Raw genomic sequence first — 22,460 nt, forward strand, 5'->3', positions numbered from 1 at the left:
TGGCTGCCAGGCCTGCCCAGGGTGGCACCTCCCTGGCACCGGGGCCCGCCACCCTCCTGCCAGAGCTCGCCCTGCGGCCTTTGAATTCTCCATTTCATTTTGCCCCCACCCTTTTTTTTTTTAACTTTTCAGTTCATTTCCTTTCTCTCTCTCTCTCTCTCTCTCTCTCTCTCTCTCAACAAAACAATATTTTGACATCTTCCTCCTATTTATTAGTGTTCCTTTTCTAGAAATGGTGCACAATACATAGTTATATTTCTAAAGAACTGTTTTCACAGCCCTCTCCTTTGGCTCTGGAATTATGTATATGTAATTGGTAATTAAAGGTGCGAGCTTTTCAATATAAACAGTATTGCTCAATGTTAGATCATTAAAGGGAAAAGAGGCACCGAATAATTACCTTTTACATTCTGACAAGCCATTCACAGGCACCCCCCCACACACACACCGTTGGGCATGAGGGTTGTGATTACATTTTAACCATAGCAAAGCATCTTTTCATAAAATAAATTGGTAAATTAATTATGGAGCATTGTCTTCAAAACTCCTTTTTAAGTAAACTCGATTTCTTTTTAAAGTGTAATTAATGGTTTCTGGGGCTGGTTTTGTGAGAACGGTTTCCCGTACCTTATAGGATTTTGCTTTGTGAGAGGGATGCAGAGGCCAGGCTTGGCTTCCTCCTCTGCAGGGTCTTTGGCCACGGCTGGGGCGCGTCTACTCCTGACTTGTGGGGGTCCCCCTCTCCCCTTGTGCACGGATGGATGTCGGGCGGCCCACCCCCTTCCCAGCAAGCCCTGCGGGCACCCCGCCCTGCACAGGCACCCCTCAGACCTGTTCTGTGTCCACACTGGGCTCTCACACGACTCAGGCCCTGGAGGAACTTGTGTTCAGAAATGACAGTGATTTGTGTGTCGGATGGAAGTTGCCACAGAATTTTTTCCTTAAATTATCTGTTCTTTGGCTCCAGCCCGTCAATAACTTCACTGCCACGGAATGTGCTTCCTCCTCCGTTGCTTCTCGGCTCTTCTGTGGTTTTCACAGCCCTTTGCTAAATACCACACAGCTGAAAAATGTACCTGCCTGCTCGGGTGTCCGGTCCTTGGCTGCCCCTCGCCTGGGGAAGGCCCTGCTACGGGCCCTCTCTCCAGGGCGGACCTTTGCTCTGCAAACATTCTACCCTGGCTTGCTGGGGCCGAGGGAACAAGACGTCGCCGTCACCGTGCAGTCCCCTAGTCATCACACTTCCCCTGCCCGGTCTCCCAGTCTTTCCTGAGGGGGTCCCTGCTTTTTAAGGCATTTATGGGCTTCAAAATATTTGCATCCTGTGCCCTTTACCCCAAAATAAATACTATAAACAAGTGAGGGCGATCTGTGGCTGCTGCAGGAATATAAGCGCGCGGCCCCCCGGAATGCGGTGTCAGCTGCCGGTGCTTGGGGACTCAAAAGAATTCTTTCCTTTCCTCTTTCTGGAGTGAACATAAAATCAACCACCAGACCGGGCAGTGGGGGACTCTGCAGAGAAGGGCGGTGGGACCAGCGCGGGGGTAGCAGGAAGGCTGCCCCTTTCCACCCAGCCCCGCACCCTGGCCTGCCCCGCACCCTGGCCTGCCCCGCACCCTGGCCTGCCCCGCCTGCTCCTGGGCCCACCCTCACGTTGCTTTACCAGCCTTTGGGCTCCCTTCTCCCCAGGACGCCCTCTGCGGGGCAGGACCCTTAGCCTCTGGGTTTCTGTTTTCTCCTGTGGTGCCCCAGGCCTCAGGTGGAGGATGAGGGAGGAGGGCATGAGCCGAGGCTGTGACTGGAAGGTGAAAGGGAAGGGAGGAGAGCCCGGCCTGGGCTGGGTGAGTGCTCTGGCTCTGGCTCTGGCTCTGCCTCCCACTGCAGGCTCCTCTGCCTGCTGGGGTCTTCGCACAGCGCAGCAGCGGCCTGATGTGGCCTGATATGGCTCCCGGGTTGCTCAGCGTGGGCCGCGGAGAGGCTGCCCAGCGCTCCCAGCTGGTTCTCAGACATGGCAAAGTTTGAGAGACGTGAGGCCGTCTGGAGTCTCAGGACAGTGTCTCCTGTGAGGCCGGCACGTGGACATGCGTGTGCAGCTCGGCTGGGGAGGCACTGGCAGGAAATAAGCTAGAAAGCAGAAATCCGCCCTGCGGGAGCCACCCCCAGGGAGCCTCGACGTGGCTCCCTGAGCCTCAGTTTACCCGCCAGGGATGTGAACCTGCGCCTCTGGGCGCCCCGGGCAGGACTCGGTGACTGGCCCCCCACAGTGGCGGGGCCTCCCTCTTGGTGGGGAAGGGTTGGAAGGAACCATGGGTGCTTGTGACTGCCTAAGCCCACCTCTGTCTTCTCTGCCCCCCTTGTCCTTTCTCTCTCCAGCAGAGGCTGACCCCGTGGAGGCCGCCATCCTCGAGGAAGATGAGGGGCTGGAGATAGAGGAGCCCAGCGGCCTGGGGCTGATGGTGGGTGGCCCCGACCCTGACCTGCTCACCTGTGGACAGTGTCAGATGAACTTCCCCCTGGGGGACATCCTGGTTTTCATAGAGCACAAGAAGAAGCAGTGTGGCGGCAGCTTGGGTGCCTGCTATGACAAAGGCCTGGACAAGGGCAGTCCGCCGCCCTCCTCGCGCTCCGAGCTCAGGAAAGTGTCCGAGCCCGTGGAGATCGGGATCCAGGTCACCCCCGACGAAGACGACCACCTGCTGTCGCCCACGAAAGGCATCTGCCCCAAGCAGGAGAACACTGCAGGTATGGTCCTCTGCTCACGCCGGCCGCTGTGAGGCCACCGCCCGGGGCCTGCCCTCCATCCGAGGGTGATGGTGCTGGGAGGGCCAGGGGCTGCCAGCCGGGCCTAGTGTCCAGGCGGCTCTGAGGAGGCCTGTGCGGCCCGCTGTTGCTCCACTCAGCAGAACGCTGTCTCAGGGCCTAACCTGCTGGCGCCAGGTTCAGGGCGAAACTCGGAAGTCCGCTCGGCCCTCCCTGGTGTCGCTGACTTGGGGCAGAGCGTCTTGGGCTGGAATCTGTGCTTCGCCTTGGCCCAACTGGTCAGTTTCCCCCTCTGTGAATGGAGCTCTGGAAACCTGTCTGTGAGGCTGTGGGAGAGGCTGTGTGTGGACCGTGCTGGCAGGTGCTCAGGGACCCCAGCTCCCTCTCTAGCCTCAGGGTCCCATCTGTGAAAGGAGGGTGAGGACCCCGACCCCAGAGGCCCTGTCTGACGTTGCCGAGCCTCCTGGTAGGTCTGGGATGGGACTTGTGGGGACTTGGTGCGTGTGGTGCCCATCGGGGAGATGGCAGTGCCCGGTGGCATGCCCACCCAGCCCGTGTCCTGGGCAGCTGGTGCTTTCCACCCACAGGCAGGGCCCTCTGCCCCAGGCCTGGACGTGTGTTCTCTAGCTAGGTCTGCTCACCACCTGAGTTTGCCTCAAGTCCCTCTCCGTGGGCCGAGACTGGGGTCCGGAGCCTCCTCTGGGGAGCCCGCTCTCTGCAGACTGAGCTGACAGCTTCTGCTTCGTTCTTTGGAGCGCGGAAGGGTGGGCCCTGGTTGGCCTGTGTTCCCTAGAAGCGGCAGCCTGTCTGGCTGCGAGACTGGAGTTCGAGTCCTGTTGGTTGACTTGGGACAAGCTGCTTCCTGGGTCCATGCCTTGGTTTCCCTGTGTGTCAAAAGGGAATAATAATGGCAGGACTGGTGTGAGGTGAAATGAACAGCGGCTCCATAAATGCTATGCCAGTGGAAATTTGCTGTGGCGCTGCAGCCTGTAAGGAGCTAGCCTGCTGGGGAAACGGGTGCCTCCGCCTCCACTTGCCTGGTCACAGAAGAAGCAGGCACGCAGCGGGACTCAGGTGTTGTCAGCCCCGCAGACTCGGCCTCACTTTGCCCATCTGTCAAATGGGACTAATGAGATCTCTCTCGCATGGAGAGATGTGGGCTCGTGCTTGACCAAGCTAGTCTGGGGGACCCCTTGGCGCCAGACTGGCGGGGGGGCCCCAGCCTGGGACCCGTCATAATGTCCATGGGCCTGCAGACAAGTGCCCTGCGTCCAGGCCGCCGTCGGAAGCCCCAGCACCTCTGATGCCTCGCAGGTGTGAGGTGGCTCAGGTGTGAGGGCTGGCGCCTCCCTGTCCTCAGGGTCCTCGCCCTTTTCTTTTCTTTGCCCTGCACTGGAGGGATCGTTTTCAGCAGAATGGGGCTGGCCTTTCAGGGATGGCTTCTGCCTCTATTTAAGTTTCAATGGAAGGGCTCTCAGCTTCCCCCCAAAACCCTGCAAACCAGCATTCCACGTTGGAGGTGTTTCCCAAGGAGAGGCGAAGGATCTTCGTGGGTAGGTTGGCTTAAGAAAGCGCCTCGATGTGATTTCAGGAAAGGCAAGGTTAATCTCCATGGCAGCTTTGTCCTCATCCTCCCACCCCCTCCTTTTGGGGGGCCTCTAATGCTACAGCAGCCTACAGTCTATTTATTTTATGTGTGACGAAAGATATTCCTGGCCTTTTCTGTTCAGCGACAGGGCGAATGGATTTCTTCGTTCTGGAAGAAATATGTAAAATAATCCCTTGGAAGTCTAAAGAGATATGTTTGTTCAAAGCATTTAAAATGTTATTTTAATCAAAGGCACAAAACAGTCTCCATGCTGTGTCAGCCGAAGACGGCCATTCCATTTTAACACCGGTCTCGTTCTTCCTGGCCTCCTTGTCTTTTTTCCCCTCCCCTACTTGGGCACTAACTTTTCTTTCTTTTTATTTAATAAAAAGGAAAGATTAAAGAATAAAACTTCAGTGGCTCAAATGTATAAAGTAATTTAATATGGTGGGAGCATTAATTATTTTAGCTTAATTGAATTCTGAGGACTGCAGTAGTTGCATTTTTGTAGACAAGCTCTGTTTATTATTTCTCTGTGTAGATTAACAGTAAAGGAAACACAGATAACTTTCAGTTATTTATTGTAAAATAAATGTGTCAATTCATGTGTAAAGCAAGCTGCTCAAAGATAATTGAGTCTTTATATTTTAAGAGGGGAACTAGGAATCACAGGCGCTTCTCTGCCCGGGCTTCCGGAAATCCGCACAGCTGCTGCCTGCCCCGGGCACCACTGGCCTCGCCAGGCCTCTCCTGTCCTGCTTCCCAGCCCTTGTGCCCGGCTGCTGTTCCCAGAGCTGGCCCTGGCGGGGAGCTGGCGGGCAGGTTGCTGTGGGTTCCTGGGACCCCGCCTGTGGCTTGGCGGTCCGAGGCGTGCACCCCTGGGGGCCCTGAGGCTCACCTGGACCTGCAGCCTGCGTGTCCCCCTCCCTGATGCCAGGTGCTTCTGGAGGTGCTCCAGAGAAGGTTGGGCCCTTCCACTGTCCAGGGCGTCCCCATGTGAGAAAGGACTTGGACACTGCCGGTCCGGTCCGGGTACCAGGGCTGGACCCCAGATTGGCCTTCCCTGGGGATGCCATTCTGGACATGGATTTAAAAGGAGTGGTTGTTGTTCTTTTTCCTTTGTAATGATAGAGAAGTAGGGGTGTAGAAAGTGGATGTTCCTGAAGCTTTGTATCATTCATTCATGCACCTGGCATTGCCCTGCCCCACGCTGGCCATTCCCACGTGGCCTGCAGGTGACAGAACCCCACCCGGACCCCCCTGGCATGGGAGCGTGGGGGAGCCCGGGACAGGAGGGCCTGGAGGAGGGCAGGCCTCGCTTCATGCGTCCCTGGCGTCTGGAGCACACGAGTCGGTGGCGCTTATGTCCAAGGCCCAGAGGGTAGCGTTGGTCAGAGGTGGGGCTGGCGTAGGAACAGGTGTTGTCCCTGAAATATGTCCCCTGACGTGGGACTTTTTCATGCTTCTTAAGATCGCAAGGTGTGTTCTCCGCCTCTGTTGGGGTGCTAGAAGCTGGGGGCCCTCGCGAAGCACAGATGGCCTGTAGCCCTGGGGGAGGCGAGGCAGCGAGGGACTCAGGGTGTGCAGGGAGCGAGAGCGTCTGAGTGTTGTTTGGGTTGGGCCTCTGGAGAAGGGGCCTTGGGGGCTTGGGGCCTGCATCCCAGAGGCCATAGCTGCCTGGTGGGGGCACCAGCCTGGGTCTGTGCCCGCCCTTCTGCTGCAGCCGGGGCAGCTGCACTTGACCGTCTGAGCTTTGGTCTCCTCCTCTGTCAATGTCCCTGTGAACAATGATGCCATTTGACTGACATGTGCCTCGCACGTGGTGCTACAAATATGTCCTTGCCCTGTCCCTCGCGGGGGCCCTGTCCCCCCCTCAACCCCCCCACCCCCCGTGGTAGAGCAGCAGGTGCATGGCTCCTGGGGAGTGGAGAGACTGCCATTGCTTTTGAGAATTGGGCTCGTGAGAAGCTCTTACCAGGTTGAGTGGTTCCCTGCCCCCTACCATGTCCCTCTGTGACAGGTGTGATGGGGGTCGCCCTGGGGAGGGGCCTGCAGGGGGGCAGGACTGAATTCTAGGTCCACCCAGCAAGTCAGTTCACCTACCGAGCTTCACCTGCTTCTCTGTGATACATGGGGGGTTGAAGGAAACAAGGGCTGTGGAGCCCCAGTTGGGGTCCCGTGGCGGGGGGACCAGGAGGTGGAGGAAGCACTTGCTTTTCTCAGTCGGAACCCTGGACCCTCCCTGGGACAGCTGTCAGCCATGCCCCCAGATTCCGCCCTAGGGTTTGCCTCTCACAGCCGCTGTGTGGGGGATGGGGGGTGGGGGGGTGCGATCACGGGGGCTGCGTCTGGCCTGTGGTCACCCCCTCCGTAACCCAATGAAGCAGGAACCCCAGGCAGTAGCCATTAGCTGTCAGCCAGAGGGGGCCCTTTTGCCTCTCTTTCCTCCTCCCCCAAACCCCAAATGTCAGCTTCTGGAGGATGCAGGAGGTGGCAGCGGGGGCGTCCCCCAGGCTTGGAGGGGGCAGGCAGCTCCCCGCAAGGGCCCCGCCATGGGACAGATCTTCACCCGCACCCCGGGAAGTGCCAGGCCTGCCCAGCCCCGGCAGGGTATCTGCCAGCAGCCAGGACTCCGAGGGGGCTTGGTGTCGGGGCCTAGTGACCCATGGCTTGGTGAAATGGGCGGGAGAAAAGGACTTTTGATCAGCTGGAGGGTTTGTGTGCTGCTTTGAGAATGTCCATTTCAGACTTTCCAGAATAAATAAAATAAATATGGAAAAAAAGAATATTAGCTTGGCCGGTGGGAGAAATGAAGTAACTTGCTTGAGCTGGAACCTGGAGATAAACCCCCTCGCAGGTTGTCTTAAACGGCTTGCATGTGATATATTTGTGTGAGTTGTTATTTTCCCTCCAAATTAAGATTAGTTTAAATCCATGTGTGTTGTGGCATGGATTATTATTTTTTTTATTATTAACTCGTGACAGCTAATTATTAGTTCTGCGTCGAGGAATAGTGGCGCGTTCTGTCTGAGTGACAGGACCCTGGGCTCAGATTGGCGTGCTGGGCATTGCAGGGCCCACCCCAGATTTGGTCAGGACTGGCAGGGGGTGGGAAAGAAGGGGTCTACCTGGTAATCTAGGGTGCTAGGTGTTGGTTTTGGCTTAGCTCACCTTGAAATTGATGTCTGCTCTGAAGTACAAAGCCTCTCACCCCACTCTGTAACAGTTATTTCTGACCTCATTTTGAGCTGGTCTCAGAGAGGTTAAGAGACTTACCCAAGATGACGCAGCCAAGAGGTGTCACCCCCGGTCTGCCTGGTTTCCTTACCTAGCATGGGGCCTGGATGCTTTTGGGGAGAGGTACTCAAACTCTTCCCTGCTGGGGGAGCCATTGGCGATAGGCACTACCCTCCAAGGCCACCTTTGAAACCCCAGGCGTGACCTTGGGTGATGGTGAGGGCCCCCTAGGTCCCCAAAGATCTTGACCCCCAGACCGTGGCATCCCCATAGGGTTGCCTGGACTTCCTGGTGAGGTTTTCTTGGTGAGAGGCAGTGGCAGGAAAGAAAGCAATAAAACATGAAATCAGAGGGACCGGGGTTCCGGCTCTGTATGGCCTTAGGCCGGTGTTCGCCCTCCATGTCTGGTGGCCTATGCAGTGGAGATACGCTTTCTTATCTTTCAGGCTTGGTCTCTGCTCCGAGGTTCCCCAGGGGGTTCAGCGATTGTCAGGAACCGGGAGCCACCCATGGAATCCGGAATCTGCAGGGGTCCCGGTCTCCTGGGTCCTCATCGCCAGCCCTCCTGTTCTTACCTGGGAAGGGACTTGTATGTGCTTTCGTGGCTGGTTACTGCAGGTCCGAGTCCAGACCCCAGGGATCTGAGCCAGGACGGGTGACCTGTTGCCACGGCTGGTGGCCTGAGGCAGGCCATTTCCTCTGGCAGAGTCCCCCTCCCTCACCTGTTCTTGGGGGGGCCAGCCCACCCTGCTGCTGGACTCCTGGGAGATGGCAGCCGAAGGGATTGTGTAAACCGCCAACCAGTGTGAGCGCTGGCTGCTTGCAAACTGCTGTCCACTGAGTGGTGGTGAAAGTTTTATGGAATTAGGTTTGGGCCTTGTTGGATTCATACAGGTGGTTCCAGCAGCGATTCAGAAAAAAAAGGAAGAGGCATCAGGGAGGAGAAAGACAGTGCAGCTCCCAAGTGGAGACCAAGCCACTCAGCCTCGTCATGGCTGCTAGTAGTAAGTTTTTATTTGACAGTAAATAGTTAGTGGCGGCTTAAGTTTGGTAGTAGGCATGTGACAGTTGTTGGGTTTTTCTTTCCAGTTTTCATGCCTGACTGAGGCATAAGCAGGGCGCCAGAGTCTGCCAGGGGCGGGCTCTGTGTCTGCACCCTCTAGAAAGAAGGCACTCTGGCTCTCACCCCTGGGGTTCATCTTTTTACTGAAGCCACAAAAATGTGCCAGTTAATGGGCACAGAGACGTTAAGTCACCTGCCCAAGGCCACACAGCCTGGGAGGAGTGCCCAGGGTGTAAACCTGGCGGTGGTGCTCTCAGCTGTGCGAGGTGCACGCTGGGGTCAGAGTTCACCTCTGCTCCATCCCCTGCCTCCACCCAGGAAGGAGGTACAGCATGTGACTGAGTTGGGGGGCTGCACTGGGGAGAGGCTGAGCCCCTCATACACGCACTGCATCCTGGCTTCTCTCGCTGGGGACCTGCCAGGTGGCCTCGGGTCTTCCTGGGTTCTCTTTGCCATGTTCTCTGGAGTGCTGTGACTTTGATGGTGGCTCCCAGAGGCCCTTGCTACTCCTGGCTTGGTGGTGAAGGTACCCAGAGGTGAGGGAGGCTGATGGGGCCAAGTGTCGGCACTGGGGGCCCCCACTTGTCTGCCATGTGCCTGGGCATTGCTGTCGATGCTGCCTTGCAGAGCCCGTCTTGTTAGGTGCTGACCCCAACTCGGTTAGGTCTGAGCTGGGGCCTACTGCATGCAGGAGGGGAGGGCACGGGTGGTGGAGCCTGGCCTAAGACCTGGGGCTGACTTGTTGTGTGACCTGGAGCAGGTCCTCTCCCTCTCTGGGCCTTGGCCCAGATATGAAGAGGCCCTCCCAGTGGTTTCCAACAGCTGCAAGAGCCTGGCAAGCACGGGGGTGGGCGGCTCAGGCAAGGGTAGACTGTGCTTCCCACCTGCGGTCTGGGCCAGCCTAGGAAGTAACTTTCCTTTGGAGAAAGAAAGTAGCTGACAGTGATACCCAGGGTCTCTCTGCTTCAAGCTGCAAGGATCTTCCAGACCAATAAGTTTGGTTCCTCACTGGAAGTTGGTGGAATTTAGGGGCAGGGTACCTGGGGTACCTGGCCCTGACCCTGGTGATATAGAGGGGGGTTGGGGCTTGCTTTTCTGTTCGGAAGGCCCCTGAAATGTATAAACCTCAGCCCTCCCAAGGTCTGGGCCCAGTGTCGCCCAGGCGGGGTGAGGTGGCCAGTGGCTAAGGGGCAGGAGTGTGGCCCTGATGGGACTGAGCTAGGGCTCCAGATGGTTGGGCTTGAGGGGGTCTTGGAGGCCCCGAGTGGAGCCAGAGAGAGGGGCTTTCTGGAGAAGCTGAGACCTGGTGCACTTCCTTTTTATTTTGTCTTTAAGTGGGTTTCCTTAGGACCCTCAGGCTGGTCTGCTGGTTTTGATCTGGAGGAGCTGGGACTGGCTCAGGAAGGCTGGGCTGTGGCAGGCAGGGGTAGGGCTTGTGGGAGGGGGTGGGGCTGAAGGGTGGGCTGCCTGCTGCTGCTCAGACAACAGGGGATCTGGGACCCTGGGCTTCTTTGGGTGGAAAAATAGCAAGAAAATGAGCTTTCTTTGGAGGTGAGGAGTCAGACCCTGCGGAGGTGGAGAGAGGAGGCCCCAGCCAAGATAGGCCATGCACCCCCTAGCAGGAGATCCCTCCTCCTCCAAGCCATGGCAGGGCCTGACATGGCTCTCGGTTCATTGGGCCGAGTCCTGGCAGTGTCCACCGCCTTTGGGTCGGGTTACAAGTGTGGGCAGAGCCTTGCAGGTGGGCAGATAAATCCAGATTCAGGTATAGGCTGACAGGTGCTTGGGTCAGCCCCCACTGCAGCCCCTCACTGCAGCCCCTGTGCCCGTCTGCCATGGTGCGTGACTGGGGTTTCAGGCCCATGAGGCAGCGTCCAGAAAGCCCATTCTCCTTATTTCAGGCACCAAAGGGCCCCGTAGAAGTGCCAGAGATGACACTCGCTTTGTTTCCAAGCTTGGTGTGTGTGAGGGGGTCACAGCATGTCTTCTGGAGAGAGTAGTCCCCTAGTGGCCTCCAGGGCTCCTTCCTTGGGATTGGGGGTCAGTGGCTGCCTGTCCTGGGTTCAGTGTGGCATCGTGGATCTAGAGCCTCTCAGAACCCCAGACAAACCTTTGGTGACCCCTTCCCAGCCCCCAGCAACTGGGTAAAATGGTTGAGGTCGGTAAACCCCACAAAATGAAGCTCTCCGAGGGAGCCAGAGTGGATTCCTTCCCGTCCCACCAGGGGTTCAAAGCCAGCCAATTAAGAAACCTAAACAGTGTGGCCTTTGCCTGCATCATTGACATCACTGGCTTGTAAAACTTTCCCTGCGAAGAGGCCACTTTATTCCCTGGGAAAAAGCAGTGTGTAATTTTCCTGACCAGGCCTTTGCTTTGGAGAGAAGGGAAAGAGTCCTTTCATTTCCAGAAACAGTCCAGGTCCGAGGCAGCAAGCAAGGGCCACAGTGAGGCGTACCTGGGGCAGTGCAGGCCCCCCCACCCCATCAACACTTGTGGGGTGGGCTATGTGGCCCCCAGTCCATGGGGGTATGCCAAGTCCTTGGCACCTTCTAAGACTAGCTGGGGGTGGGGTGGATATAGAAACCCCCCAACTTTGCTACAGCATGTCTTCTCTAGCTCTGGGACACCTGGCCCCACCTGCCTCTCTTTTCCCTGTGCAGGGACTTTGTGACCCGCCACACGCCCCTAGGCCTCTCTGGGGATCTCCAGCACCCCCTGTGTCCTCGGGGCTCCCCCATGTTCCCCACCGCAGTGTCCACTACCAGCACCTCACTCCCTTATCTTCAGGAGGGGCAGGGACAGACTGTCCAGATGGGAGGGGCCCGGCCTCTCCGGGCGCCAAGGTGGGGTGCCTCAGCCTCCCTTCCCAGCCACATCCACACAGTGGCCTTTTTTCTGAGGTGGGTGGTGCAGCCTCCCCTCGTGGGCTCCACTCCCGATGGCCTGGGCCCCCGGCCCCCGCTGGGCCGCCCGCCTCGCGGTCTTCCCGCGGCCTCGCCTCCCTGCGCCCAGGGCGCGCGGCTCCAGGACAGTCCGCCGCCTCCCGCGGCTCTCCCGGCCCGCCCCGCCCGCGCGCGGGTTGTGCCTTCCCGGGGCGGCGGGCGGGCGGAGGGGTCCCTCGGCCCATGCATAATTCGGGGGCTTAATGGGCCAGCTGCCCGGCGGGGCGGCGAGGGCAGGCGCGGGGGCGCAGCTGACCCCGCCGCGCTGGCCTCGCCGGGAAGGCGCCCTCCTTTCTTCCTCGGGTGACAGCTCCCCTCCCCCTCCGGCCCGGGTGCGAGGAGGCGGGGGGCGGGGGGCCCCGGGGGAGCCCGGGGAGGGGTTTTCTTCGGGCCGCCTCGCAACTTGTGCCGCAGGGGGCGGGAGGCGGGCAGGGAATCCGAGCCGTCCGGCCCGGCTCCCGCAGGACCTGGGGAGCTGGAGAGCAGCTTCGTCGGAGCCCCCGCGGCCCCCGAGTCTTCTTCTTCCGAGCCCCTTCCCCTCCGCCCCCGGCGGCCCCCGGCGGCCCCCGGCCCCGCTGCCGCCCGCTGGCGCGCCCCTGGCTGGGGGCCAGGCCCCTGCCGGGCGGCGGCTAAGATGGATGGAGGCGGAGACCCAAGGTCAAGGGCGGGGAGCCCGCCGGCCCCGGCCCCTTTGTGCGCGCGGGGCCTCGCGTTCCCCAGCGCCGCCCCCTCCCTGGCCTCGGGCGCGCGCCGGGGCTGGAGCCCTCCCCGGACTCGAGGGTGGGATTTCTGGGCCCCTGGAGCGCCTGTCGGTGACCCCCACCCGGAGGCCCAGGCGCGGAGGGGCGGGGCCCTCCGAAGCCCACCTGGGCCCCGGGAGCCAGGTGAGGCCCCACCCGGGAGCCCCCAAGACTTCCCTTGTGCGTGGTGTGTCCACCCAGCCGGCCCCAAAAGTGATTTTCCTTTCCTTAAGGAAGAGAAGGCGCTTGCATTTCTGGAGGGAATTAGGGCTGGGATTTTAAAACACTCAAGGACAGAAGGGTTCTCAATTGTGTGGGAACGGAACCCCCCACCGGAGGGGGGGCTGGGGGCTTGGGGATGGACAGGGAATTAATGTCCGTCCTTCCTCCACCCGACCGCGCGCGCGCGCGCGGTCACCCCGCCCCCAGGAGAATTTGTATGCAAGCGGCCACTTCGCTAGCTGTCTATTTTTGTTTCTTAAAAATTGGCCTCCAATTGTTTAAAGCGGTCCAGCAGGCCTTTAAAGACCCAGAAAAACCGTGCTTGGATGCCCAGTGTATTTACCACAAAGCTCTTAAGGAAATGTTCAAACATTTTCCCAAAGCTGTTACTCCGGAAATAAAAATGTATGCTGTTTGCCTATAGAAGATTAAAAGTTTACCTTAACTGTGACAGCTTTTCTAGGCTACAGTTGGAACCACATCTCTATTTTCCATTATTCAGAAATAGGCCTGAACCACACAGAATATATTTGCTGTGACAAGTCAAGGTAATTTTATACACACACACGTATATATATGTAATTATATATAGGGAGAGACACATGCACGTAAATATATATTTATAATTTGGGCTGACCCACATCTTCACAGCATCTGGCAATTTCTGTGCTTACAGAGGCTAAAGGATTTTGGAAACAATACCTTTCATGGCATTTTCAGTAAGACTTGATCTTCAAAAAATCTCAGATTTAACTCACCTGAACTTTGAGAGCCAGCTTTTCTGCTGGAGGACTCTGAAGGCATTTGTCAATTTATTTATTTTTGAAAGGCCTGTGCAAAGAGGGAAAAGGTAACAAACTCAACACTTGGAACTGAAGGCTGCCGCCAGACCTGGGCAGGAAGGGCTTCCTATCTGCCTGGGCTTGCTGGTCGATTTCTCAGACGTCCATTTATAACTGTTCCAACAAGATAGAATCTGCCTTTGACTATCTGTAAATATGGGTAAAGATCACAATCCGGCACTCAGAATGGCCCAAGACTGAAAGGCAGATTCTCGTGTTTGATTAATATTTATGTTACTGAATTCTTTTACAGAAAGAAAGATGAAACACTGTGTGTGTGTGTGTGTGTGTGTGTGTGTGTGTGTGTGGCCCGTGTCAGTCTCTGCGTGCACACTTTAGGCTTTTTGGAGACAAAGGTGTGTCACGGGTGACTGTTTCCCTTACCGGGGTGGGCTCCTGCTGCTTTCCCTGAGGCCACTATCCCTGTTCTCTCGGTTCCCTGCACTCTCCAGGGATAAAAATTACAGGTGATTTCTCACTCTGGGTTTAGGCTGAGGCTTGGGGAAGGTTATTATTCTGGATCCTATTTGAAGAGAGGCTGTGGACCCCCAAGGGGTGTTCTGGACCCTTCTGGAGGGCACCCACCTACCTGAGCCAGATGGCAGGGGACTGCCTTGCAGTGTGCTGTTCTGGCCCCTGGATGAGGTGGGGGTACAGGTGATGTGCTCAGGAGCCCTGTGTGGGAGATTTGCTTTGGGAATATGGGGGGTTTTGTTCGCTGGATCATGTTGAAATACCAGTGGAATCTGCAGCCAAAGGGATCCCCGGGAAGCCTCTTTCGGAAGCGCTGTTTATGCATCTTCAATTTTATTGCTTTGAGGAATCTGGATTTTCTTACAGGATTTTCTAGAAGCATGGCTTCCCGCAGCAGCACCTGGCTCCTGTTTAGATTTGGGTCTGCATTTGCCGCTGGGGGTGGGGGCCAGCCTAGGGTGTATGCCTCGGAGATGCTGGCCCCCCAGATGGGCAGGGCAAGCCAGCTCATCTCTGAATTTCTTCTTCTATAAAATGGGGGCATCCAATGGTTTACTTTCCTACCACCATCCAGGCAGGAACAGAAGCCATCCCCGAGGAGTGAAGTCATTGCTGATTTTTAAGACACCCTAAGAGTGTATACTGCTCTTGTCCAGTCTGCTGGGGCACTGGGGGCAGGTGACTCATTTGCAAAAGGGACAGGAACCAGCCATTCCTGTAAGCATGTAATTTTCAACGCAAGGGGCAAGAAGGAGGGCACTTGGGGGGAATGTGAAGAGGAGGACTTGAATTTTCAATTCAGTAACCTGATGCCGACAGGGAACACCCTCCCCCACTCCCATTCATTTTAGAAGACTGCTGCGCCTCCCCCAGCCCCTGCTTGCTTTGGGGACTGTCACAGTTCAGAATCCTAACCGAATGGTTGCTGTTGCCTTTGACCTGCATACGCCGTGAAAGGTGTCTTTCCTGAGGCTTGGCTTCTGGCCCCAGAAAGAGAGGCTCAGGCAGAAGGCGTGCAGATTTGGTTTGGACAGGAGAGCATACAGCAGGTGGACTTTAAGCGCACAGTCTTGCGAGGTGCAGACCAGGAAGGAGCTGCATGCTTGCTTGGTGAGGACGTGCTCACTCCCTGTGCCACCTCCTCAGAGTAAATAGAAACTGGCATTTCGGCATTTCTGCCCACAGAGCACCCAGCCGGCAACTCAGAACCGCTACCTTCCTGGGGAGCCGGGAGGCCTCTGGTGCTGGCTGGGGCTCCATTTTACTTTTCCCTGGTTGATCTCTTTCGAAGAGGCTTGGTTTCTCTTCTCCTGCGAGTGCTGGTGCTCCTTGAATTAGATTTTTAATAGGAGCAACCCCTGGCAGGGCCCAGACCGCCGGCGTAGTTTTGCTGGTTAGAAAATGCAGCTGCGTTCACCCGGCAGGGCCAAGACCTGGGGCTTGAGTTTGGGCGTGGGGGTGGGGAACGGTGGCGCCCTGCCTTCTCCACGGGGGACTTGATAGAGCTCTTGTTCCCTGGCATCTGAGCCGCCACGGAGGGGGCACGGCAGATACCCGCAGCCTGCCTCGGTGCAGGCATGGAGCCAGAAGCTGTCTGGTGCCCCTTAATTGAATACAGATCTCAGACAATTCCACGTGGGCATGCGAGGACGGGCAGGGAGGCGGTGGTATGGCCCCTGCCTCCCCCGTCTGGGCTTGGAGCGAGGAACCTCCAACCTGAGGGCCCTCCGCGCCTGTCCCCAGCCTGTCCCCGCGCCCAGCCCACACGGTTTGCAAAAAGGGAAGGGAAGTGGGCGAGGACATCACGCAACGCCCATGTAAATATTGTTTGTCTGAACTGGATCTTCCATCTTTTGTTAGTGGCAGCTCGCTAATTAGCCAGCAGATTAGTGCTGCTTTCTTTTGACACACGCATGTATTTTGGGGCAGAAGATTCTTGTTCTCCTAAAAGTCTGCACGGAGCGGTTCAGGAAGTCCTCGAGCAGAGCCGCCGCCTCTTCTCCTGTCCCCGATGTCGTCCCTGCTCCCCCCTTCCTGTCCCCTCCTCCCCCACCCTCCCTCCAACCCCAGTGGGCTCCTTGTTGCGTGGAGGACAGACACGTTAAACACAGCTAAATAAATCATGTTTACGCTTGGCGTTCTTGCTAGTGAAAAATCTGTTGGCTGTTTTTACTTCCTTATTTCTCGGCATTTGCTTCCTACCTGTTTTTGAGCACATGCCCAGAAATAGTAGTTTTGTCAAATGAGGGGACAGTGCCAGCCAGCCTTTCTCGCTGCCAAGGAAGCTGCTGGATTTTGCAAAACAGAGTGACGTTTTTTTAGTGACACTGATGTTTTTTTTCTTTCCCCCAACAAATTAGGATGTAGAATAAGGGCATTAAAATGCAGTTAGGGAAGAAGAAAAACCGGCAGTCGCCCCGTGGCACGGGGACAGCGCTGGCAGGTCTGGAGAGGTCTCGTTTTGTTTGCGCTCAGGCCTCCAAGCCCACAAGGCAGCCAGCGCCGGCAGGGGAGAGGCTGGCCCGGCCGGGAGCTGACTCAGGTTCCCTTCAGCCCCGAGACTTGATTTCTCTGCCATTTTCGATGATGTGATGCAAAGATTTTTTTTTTTTTCCTTTTCCTTTTTTCTGGTTGGTTCCTGTCTGTTTGGTTTCTGAGGTCTCGTGAGCTCTGCGTGTCTCGCTCTTCCTCTGAAGAGGACTCTAGGCCTGATCCTGGTGGAGAGCTGCTTGGGGTCCTGGCTCCACTGTCATTGTGGCCTTAGATAAATGAGCAGCCGGGGCGGCTTCCCTTCCTCTGCGTTCTTACCCACGACGCCGTTGTCTGGTTGTAACTGCAACGCCCTTCGAGGCCAGGGCTGCTGTTGGCCGGGCACAGAATGGCAGCTCACCCTGAACTGCAGAGTGCAAAAGAAAATTTTTTTAACAGTTTCAAAAGCAAATAAATGACAAATGCATACAGGGCATCCCTGCCAGGAGGCCGGGCTTGTCTTATCGGGGTATCTGGGCGAGGCTGCTGCCGTGAATTCAGTCTGAGGTCCAGGACACCAGCTCCGTTTCAAAGACAGCCGGGGCAAAAAAAATACAACAAAATCAAAGTCAGCGTGCTATGATTTCCCCCAATTTCTAGTGGGAATACTCTGCAATAGAAATGATACTTCCACGGAGGACTGAGCGACCGATTTCTTTAATTACATTAAATAGCGGTCTAAACCTCAGCGAACGCCAGCCTCTGCTGCAGCGTTCGGGAGCCGGCTGCGTGGGATCGGCAGGAGCGGTGTTGCTGGTGCTAATGGGCTAGCGATGTTTATTAAATTAATCCCACCAAGTGTTAATTTTTACAAATTTTGTTGTGCATACACTGTACGTCACCGTCGGTGCATGAGGGGGATGAAAATGGATCTGGCGTCAGAAAAGAAGGTGACTGTCAGACCCTGCCCTGGGAGAGAATTTGGGACTTTTGCGTCAGCTGCGACCTGGGCTGAGAGGCAGGCTCACACCGTGTCTAATAAGTGCCGACTATGCACGAAAACTCAGTTCAAGGAAGTACTTTGCTGAAAGTAATGACAGGCCCTTCGGTGCCGTGGCAGGGACGCTGCAGACTCAGAAACATTAAGAGGCTTTAGAGAGATTCTGCTCAGATGTGATACAAAGCTTTGAGCCTCAGTATTCTGCTTGTCCATTAGTAGCAGGTGAAAAGAAATGAAAAAGGGGAATAAAACCTTAATTGATAGTCAAGCCCAGGTGGAGCTGGGCAGTCACCGCAGTGGTCAGCGGTCGAGATGAAGTGCGTGTAACTTGGGCAAATGCAACCAAAACCAAGAAGGCGTTCAGCCCTAGCGAGGTCTCCTTTTGACGATTCCATTTCTTTTTTTTTAACCTTCCACTACTCAGTGGCATTTCCATCTAAAACTAGAGCCCCCCCCCCCCCCCCCCCCCCCCGGCCCTCGTGGTGGCGGCCCCCCTGCTGCCCGGGTTGAATTTTGTGGTCTGATCTTAACACAGGTGGGTGAGTCCACACCCCTCAAATCCACAGCTCCGTCTGCACCTGGATTACCCTTCCCTTTCCTGGCTGCTCCTGGGGTGAGTGGAGGATCCCCAGTCCCCACCTTGCTGGACATTTCACGGTCCTGAGGTTCTGTTTATTGGCCATGCTGTGTTCTTTTTCTGTTCAATCTCCGGGGTCCTTGCTCCGCAGGCCACCCCCACTTCTTGATTCTGATGTGCTTTCTGTGCATGGCGGTGGAGCCCAAGATGGTGGGGTGCCTGGGACCTGTGACCCACAACTTCCTGGACTCACGGTGGCCTGGAGAGGACCAGGTTTCTGACACGTGTCAGCGTCCAGTGTGGCCAGGGCGCTTCTCAGATGTCAGGCATAGCCTGACTGGGCACCGATGGTGGCCTCAGTGTCAGCCCAAGTGGGCACCAGCTCTGGCAGCTCACCTGCACACTTCCCTCCGGGGGTATGTCACTTGGGCTTGACGATGGGTGCCCACCCCCAGCTTTAAACTGATGGGTGAGTGGGAGTTTGGGATCCTGGGCCAGGCTGCTCTTTGGCCACTAAGTCCTGTGCAAGCAAGGGCCTCAGGGTCCTGTCCCAAGTCCCAGGTTCCTCATGCTTGGAATCAGATGCTGTCTCCAGCTTTTTGCTTGGCTTTCCACACTGCCTCCTTAGTCCAGGGCCGCTTCTCGAAGCCCAGCCTGTGTATGTCGTCCCCTGTTCTCGGTGCAGCCCAAGAGAACCCCTGAAGGGTCTTGGAAAAATTGTGTTTTAAGATAGAAAGGATTGAAGCAGCCCCCCAAGCCCCCCAGCCACTGATCAGAAGACTTGAACCGGGTAAAAGAGAAATTCCTCTGGCAGGATTGGCCAGCTGTTTCTGCTGGTGTGAGGCAGAGAGTGTCGACCCCAGTTTGTCCTTAGCCTCTGCAGATTTTGGGGGACACGTGCAGGCACCCGACATGCCCAAGTGGCCGATGTTGGCGTGCACGTGATTGTGTGCCTGCGTGTGCTGTGGGGATGCACACGCACACGTTTTCAACTAGTGAAGCCCGAAGTTCCACCTTCCGCTGTCCCCAGGCCCACCGTTGGCATCGGAGCTCCTAATTTGGTGGGTCCTGCCTGCTGAGGGCACCCAGAGGACTCAGGTTTGGCTTCCTGCACCCTCGAGTGCATAGGCCTCATTGAGGACAAGCGTGTTATTGGCATTTCAACAATTCAGAGAGCTCCAGGGATTTCCCCGAAAGACAGCAGAAGAGGTGTTTTACCCCCCTAGATGTGTGCGGGGATGGGGTAGCCAGCCCCCTGAAGGGTTGTCTGCAGAGGGGTCAGACATCCTTTGTCTCCAGAGCACTGGAAATTTCCTCTGCCACCTCAGGGGGACTTCGGAGGTGTCTTAGGTTTTGTTTTGTGATGTGACCTCAGGGGTGTTAGACTCAGGGTGCCCAGGGGGGTCCTGCTGCCCTGGAGTGTTTTGACTGCTGGCATCTTGAGGAAATTGGGGTTGGTAGCCCCTGGAACAGGTGCTGGTGGGCCTGGCGAAGGGGTGCCTGCGTGCCTGCGTGCCTGCTTCTGATTTCCACACCAGCTGCCAGAGAGCGGCCCCGCCCAGCCCTGGCGGGAGGGGGCAAGCTGGCTTTGGTCGTGGTGTCAGGGGCACGGTTGTTCCTGGGCCTCTCCCTTTTCTGGGATGCATTAAATGTGCAGCGTGCTGGGGAGCAAAAATAGTCGGAGCGGTGATTCACTGTGACAGATCTCAGGGTGCCTGCAGGGAGGGGGGCCTGGCGCAGGGTGCCGGAAGGGCCGCTGCGTGCCTTCTCGAGAGCGGTGGCCCAGCTTCCTGAGGCTGTCTGAGGGTGTCTGAGAATGCCCCGAGGTCTCGTGGGGGTGGGGTGGCAGGTGGGGAGGCTGTGCATCGTCATGGGGAGCAGCAGTGGGGATGCTCTTGGAGGCTCCTGCAGGCCCACTGTTCACCGCCCTCCATTCCTCTGCCAACCCTTCCCGAGGCCTGGCCCAGGTGGGGCTGAGGGAGGCCACGCAGGCTCCTCCCCACTGGGATCTGCCCTCCCAGTTACCCAAGCGGCTGCTGTTTCAGCCTGAGAAAAAACCGTGGGTCAGAGCCACCTTTTCATGTCCCCTCTAAATCACCCCGAAAGGAAGCCTTTCAACAAGGTTGTGCTGATCCTTGTGAGAACTCACTTTCCCTTTTTGTTGTTCTTTCAAAGAAAACTCACACCTTCACCCCCCAACCCCAACCCATTGCAGAGGCTCCTGATGCCCTCCCAGGGCCCAGCCCTGCATGACCGGGAGCGTGAGACCCCAGAAGCAGCATGCAGGCTTGGGGAGCCTCAGTTTCCTCTGCAGGATTTCTAGGTCCCCGCCAGCCACCCTGGTGGGTGAGCTGAGCCACGCTGCCACCCTCCCACCCACCCTTGGGTGTCCTTCCAGGTGGCCCTTCCAGGTTTCCACTGTGACTTCAGGGCTCAGATGCCCTTTCTGTGTTTAGTTGTTAGTATGATTCTGTGTGTTTACAATGAAATGAAAAGCAAGTTTCTGTCTGTGCTGGTTCCCAGATCTTGGTAAATAAAATCCAAGCACAAGAAAGAATACCTGTGGAGTGAAGGAATTTAGTTTTCGGTTTCTCCCCCCACCCCAAGCCCCCTGCGACTCTGACAATAATAACAACAACGCAGACCCCTCGGAATCCTCCTCTGTTCCTGCCATCTCAGCCACTCCCCCCTCTCCATCCTCTTCCCCTCAAAAAAAAGGGAGAGGGAGAAAGAGACAAATGATGGGAATGCTGGGTCTTTCGGGGTGAGTACCCACTGCCTGTCTCATTTAAGGTAGCACTCCACTTCTTTCGAATAGGAAATTGCCAAAATGGATGTCATCGGCTGCTAATTAGATGTATTTTAACTGCAGGATCATTTTACCAGCTAATACTGTTATTATGTGCTTCACCGTGAGCCCGCGGTGGAGCTGCTAAAATATGAGCGTGCGGCCTCGCAGACGGCTAATGGAGCCTGCGGGATGGTGGTGGCTCTTTCCCCGGTGGCAGCTCATCGGAGCCATTGGCCCTGAAGATGCCACCGCTGGCCCAGGCCGAAGGCTGAGCCTTTTCAGCTCCCCAGGATGCCCCCTGCATTTTTCCTAGAACCGCCTTCTCCATGCCTTCGGAACAGGGCCTGAGTCCAGAGGATGCCCTGAGCTCTCCAGATGGGGGACCCCAAGAAACACAGCCCCTCCCCCTCCAGACGTCACTACCCCCCCCACTCCACCCCTCTGGCCAGTCTCTGGACCTCTGGACCAGCCTAGAAGCAAAGTGACGGGCACGGGCTGATCCTGGCTGGATTCCGCCCCGCGGTGCCCAGGCTGCACCCGGCTTTCCAGCCTGAGCTGGCTTCCCTCCATCTTCTCTCCAGCAAACCGGAAAGAGCCCTGATTTCCCGTCGACGGGGTGGGGGGAGGTGGGCTGGGTTCAGGATAATGATTCCTCAACTTGAGGAAAGCATTGGCTTCGTGCGATTTCTCTCCCCCTTGCACCACCACCCCCTCCCCGCCTTAATATATAGCATTTTTATCATCCTTAAGACAAAGTAGCTGGCAAAATATTTAAGTGATCCGCAAGAAATGTTTTTATTTTCCCGCGTGCGAATTGGGTTATCTGCCTATCTTGTTTATGAAATTTGGGGCTGCCTTTCCTGCAGTCTGTTCGCCTCTCAAATCTTCCCGGCCACATTTCCATATTTCTGCGTGCTTGTTCTTTGTTAATCACTTGGCAAGCGCTTATTTGAATATTAAAAATTTCTTTAATCATCAAAGGCAGGAGCACAGTCTCATGAATATTCATATTTCCCCCCCTCCTCAGACTGGATTCTAGTTCATTACCCTGCAGTGGGAGCCAAACAGCCATCAATCGCCCTCATTACAGGCCTGGTGTTTTGATTGGCTGCCTGCTGCCCAGAGTTTTTTTATTTTTATTTTTTTATTTTTCCTCTTCTCCTATGAGCTGTCTCCTACCTGCCAACAACTCTCCACCCCCTCCCCCCACCCAAAAAAAGAGTCGACAATGCAAGAATAAATTTCTCCGGTTGAAAAACAACTTTGCAAACTTGTCAAGCGGTCCTGGTGGGCCGCCCGGGCCACCCGGCTACCTGCCCCCCCTGCAAAATAGCAAACCCACAAAAAACCAACCCAGGAAAGAAAGCGGGGTGGGGGGAGAGGGAAAAATTAAATAAATAAATAAAAAGGGAGAAACTTGAGCCTCAGAGATGAATATTTGTCAAGAGAGTTGACGTAAGTTTCATTTGCATAATGACTTTGTACTTCTGCATTAATAAAATTTGCATATGAAGCCATGTTAATTACTCCTGATCATGCTTTTTGCATTCATGCATAGTAATTTTCTCCGACTTGTGAGAATTAATGTCTTGGCATGGGGGGGAGGGGGCGCGGGGATTGTCAGCTTTCCTTGCCAGTGGCCCTCACTCACTCGCGCGGCTCCCTGTCTGTCTCCCTCCTGAATCTATGACTCATTTCTGCACTATCAGTAGGAGTTCTTGGCTTCCAAAATGTATCCACTGAAAGGCACCGGTC

At 56.2% G+C, this 22,460-nt stretch overlaps 1 protein-coding gene across 1 annotated transcript in view; it reads left to right on the top strand.

The window, feature by feature from the left end:
• The window catches only part of BCL11B (BCL11 transcription factor B), an 84,448-nt gene that overhangs the window by 10,569 nt on the left and 51,419 nt on the right, over positions 1 to 22,460 (top strand). Inside the window, 1 exon segment of the mRNA XM_037503931.1 lies at positions 2,374 to 2,742. Within this exon segment, the coding sequence (XP_037359828.1) occupies positions 2,374 to 2,742 (369 nt within the window).

This window comes from Talpa occidentalis, unplaced genomic scaffold (assembly GCF_014898055.3).
Source record: "Talpa occidentalis isolate TD23 unplaced genomic scaffold, MPIMG_talOcc4v2.1 talOcc4.11, whole genome shotgun sequence".
In the NCBI taxonomy this organism is placed as follows: domain Eukaryota; kingdom Metazoa; phylum Chordata; class Mammalia; order Eulipotyphla; family Talpidae; genus Talpa; species Talpa occidentalis.